This window comes from Dioscorea cayenensis, unplaced genomic scaffold, assembly GCF_009730915.1.
Source record: "Dioscorea cayenensis subsp. rotundata cultivar TDr96_F1 unplaced genomic scaffold, TDr96_F1_v2_PseudoChromosome.rev07_lg8_w22 25.fasta BLBR01000433.1, whole genome shotgun sequence".
NCBI lineage: Eukaryota > Viridiplantae > Streptophyta > Magnoliopsida > Dioscoreales > Dioscoreaceae > Dioscorea > Dioscorea cayenensis.
The window spans coordinates 10098-14199 of NW_024086824.1; the positions used below are offsets into that span (position 1 = coordinate 10098).

Here is a 4102-nt window from a genome sequence, read left to right on the forward strand (position 1 = left end):
ATACCGAAGCTCCCTGGTTCTGGAACAAAGGAAGTCTTTGGTTCGGACAAGGTACATATATCTATACAAATACAAATACAAATATACAACTCATACCCTAAACCTTGAATCCTGTCCAAAACTCTTACTATATATATATATATAAAGAGATGACCATTTCTCTATGGACATCCATAGATTTCTCATAGATTAGAAATTATGGAGAAATCTATGGATGTCTATTATCAGCTGTTGGATCTCGATCCAATGGCTAACATTGATGAACAGTAGTTACTACAGTAATATACACAGTAATTGTTGATCAAACATTACAATAAAAATAATAATAATGTTCATTATTGTTGGTCGAAGCTGATAATTGGACGCCGACAGAGGATATAAATTCATATATATAAATATATGTATTTAATTATTTATGTGAACAGTGCCCAGGACCACATACTTGCCTGATTGTGATTCTGGAACCAAACAAAGTTCAGTACGTATCATTAAATATGCATGTGCATTCACTGTGGGCTATTTAAAAAGTTGGTGAAGGGCAAGAGTTCGGAAGCACACATCTTCCACTTATTTATTTTGTCTTCTAATAGCGAGAACAGACCTATTCAATCACGGGGCATTCGATAAATTACAAAAATGAAAAACTAAGCAAGAAAGGAGACTTCAACCCCTTCAACTATCCACTTCCTTCACTATATATATAAGGCAAGCTAGCTAGGTAAATAACATCACCAAAGGCTAAGAAATAGAATTAGCTAGGGACAAGATGAACAACAAAAGCATGAATAATGTAAACCACCTTCTTCTTCTCCTCCTTTTCTTTGTTGTAACCGTAGTTTCCCAAGGCCATGCACCCTTCTCCATAGTCAAAGAGAAGGTCACACACCTTCATTTCTTCTACCAAGAAAGACTCACTGGAGACAACCCTACTGCCGTGCTGGCTGCCAAGCCCAAAGACACCAGAGTCGATCCCTCAAATCTTTTACCATTTGGGGCAGCGTATGTCCTTGAGGCACCTCTCACTGAAGGGCAAGACCCAAACTCAAAGGTTGTAGGAAAAGCACAAGGACTTGGAGTGTCTGCAGATCAGGACACCACCATAGTTGTGTTTATGGTGGACTATGGGTTCACTTCCGGTGAGTTCAGTGGTAGTTCTTTCAGTGTGATGTCAAGAAACCCATTATTGGAAACAGACAGAGAACTTGCTATTGTTGGTGGCCGTGGGAAGTTTAGGATGGCACGTGGGTTCGCTACTCTACATACAAACTACATGAATATTACTTCCGGGTTTTTTACTGTTGAGTATCATGTTGTTCTTTTTCATTATGAATAAGAATAACTAGTTAGTGTGATATTCATGGCTTTGGCTATGGGCTTCTTATTTCCTTGAATAAATTCAGTGTTGTAATATTACTTTTGTAAGTCTGTAAGTGTCGATGTTATGAATAATAAGAGATTTTCAAGATGTTGTTTGATTTTAGTTTCTTGTTTCTGTTGGAGTTTTTATTTTATATTATATAAATGCTTGAATTTTTTTAAAGGCATAACAATTTAAAGTCTAATGTTAGTTTCATGAAGTGCCCATGGTTATTGTAGAGGATTCGCCACCTTCCATATTTTTATGAATAATCGGGTGCTTATTAATATATGATATCATGTGTGTTTTTGTTTTTAAATATATATATATTTTTGGTAGTTGTGTTTTGATTAAGGTTGTAAACGAGCCGAGCCGAGCCGAGTATCACCAGGCTCAAGCTCGGCTTGAGTATAGTATTTGAAGGCTCGAGCTCGGCTCGAGCTCGTTCGAGCTATTTTTTTTATACTCGAGCTCGGCTCACTGAAAAGCTCAAATAGCTCGAGCTCGGCTTGTTTAAGCTCGATTAGCTTGTATACATAAGTATTTTTATAATTTTATATAATTTATATAATTATGTATTTTTGTAATTTATATATAAATAATTTAATATTTTATATATAAAAACTCGTTTATGCTCGCGAGCCTCACGAGCTGAGTATTTTTGGGCTCGAGCTCGGCTCGTCAACATAAACAAGCAGCTCTAGCTCGGCTCGCTCATGAAAAATCGAATCGAATTCGAGCATTGACTGAGCCGATCTGGAGTAACTTGGCTCATTTACACCCCTAGTTTTGATTACCAATGGCGTATACCCATCAATAACATAGCTTTAACTTCGGTCATTTCATCCCTTTTCATCAGGTTTCAATTGGCTTTAATTTCTAATTTCCACAATCCAGTGGTGTCAACCGAGCCATGGTCATGAGTAGGCATGCTGCAACATGATCCATGCCAGACCAGACATGACTATGCTAATTAAGGCCAAGCATGACCTGAACTCCTAAGCCATACTGGTTCAGGGGTTTATGATCCAGCGTATATTGACACAATTAGCAACATGTCCCACCAACCTACCTCTTTAAGATTTTTTTTATATATATAAATACTCTTAAATTTAAATTATTTATTACTAAGATTTTTTTTAAAAAAAAAGAATTGCAAGGAGTTTTTAATTTGTATTTTAAATAAAATTTAAAAATTAAATTGGGCACGAGCCGCCCCTGCGTGCTAACCTGGCTTTTCCCGTGCACGGCCCATTAACATTTCTGCCACAATTATTGATAAGGTAGGTGTACGAGTGTTGCACAATCATTCATTGATAAGATTGGTCTAATAGTACACAAATTAAACATTATTGCCCTTGAAAATTTAGTCCAGTACTCACCCATGTGTCCCAATTACAGACGTACAAAACTCAGACAAGATACTATACATTCATTTGAATGGCTTAATTACTTTCACTAGTTGGAAAGGGATTGCTGACTGACTGAATGAATGAATATATATCTAGTTGCAGGTATTATTAAGGAATGAATTCATCATTATATCAATTAATTAATTAGTTATAATTAATTAGTTATAATTAATTATAATTATGTTATTATTTGTATCATATTAGGAGATAGCATAATCGTATAGATATTCCTTGATTCTCAAGGAATATAACTGTTAAAGATAGAAATAGTGATTTTCTTATATTGTTTTTAATATTGCTTGATTCTCAAGTAATTTCCATCTTATAAGCCACACCGTGGGCTCTTCCGGCATTATTTAACACGTAACCTCGGCCTCTACAGAGGTGTGAAGTTTCCACCAATCTCTTAATTTCATATGGTACTAGAGCTTTGCCTGAACCACAAAACCCTAGCCAACCCTAGCTGTCATCAAACACAAACCATGGCCGCCGAGCAAAACATCAAGATTCCGGCTATTTCCTCACTTTTTTACGTCCACCCATCTGATCATACAGGAATGATACTAACCACACAGCTGCTCACGGAAGACAATTATGAGGGATGGTCACGGACAATCCGGCGTGCTTTGTTGGTGAAAAACAAGCTTAGGTTCGTGGATGGCTCGATCCAGACACCGGGAATTGATGACCCGAACCGCCATTGGTGGATTATCTGTAGTAACATGGTAGCGGCATAGATCTGCAATGCGCTAGACAAGCCGTTGCAAAATAGCGTCACGTCGAGTGATGCCAAGGCCATTTGGGAGGAGCTAAAACAGCGCTATTCCCAAGGCAATGCACCACGAGTGCATCAAATAAAGACCGAGCTGAGTCTTCTACAACAAGAGGGAAAGTCTGTGACCGAATATTTCACGACCCTCAAGTGTTTGTGGGATGAACTCGACGACTACTCCGAACCACTTTCGTGTACGTGTGAAGCTGCCCAACGGTACATGAAGGAGAAAGAAGTCGAGAAGATCCATCAGTTTTTAATGGGTCTTAATGTGGAGACCTTCGGTACCATTCGATCCCAGATCCTCAGCATGGATCCGCTCCTTGTAATAAACAGAGTATATGCTTTGATAGTGCAGGAGAAACATCAGCCAACTGTTGATCGAGACCGCGAGTCTAAGGAGGCGGCTATTGGATTCCACGCTGCGCGAGGGGCTGGTCGAGATGGAAAGCCAAGGCCTGATCATTGTGGTAAGGTAGGGCATACAAAGGCCCGTTGTTACGAGCTCATTGGCTATCCCGATCATTGGGAGCCACGTCGTGATGGCTCGAGCAAGAAAAG

The 4102-nt window shown here is 38.7% G+C and overlaps 1 protein-coding gene across 1 annotated transcript; it reads left to right on the forward strand.

The window, feature by feature from the left end:
* The first annotated feature begins 648 nt into the window (after nt 1–648).
* Nucleotides 649–1479, forward strand: LOC120254404 (dirigent protein 4-like). Its single transcript, XM_039262523.1, has one exon. The coding sequence runs from the start codon at nt 767–769 to the stop codon at nt 1331–1333; it is 567 nt and encodes a 188-aa protein (XP_039118457.1). The 5' UTR covers nt 649–766; the 3' UTR covers nt 1334–1479.
* The last annotated feature ends 2623 nt before the right edge of the window (nt 1480–4102 follow it).

Bases quoted from the DNA above. Each gene is read 5' to 3' on its own strand.
- LOC120254404 (XM_039262523.1), top strand. From the start codon at position 767: ATGAACAACAAAAGCATGAATAATGTAAACCACCTTCTTCTTCTCCTC.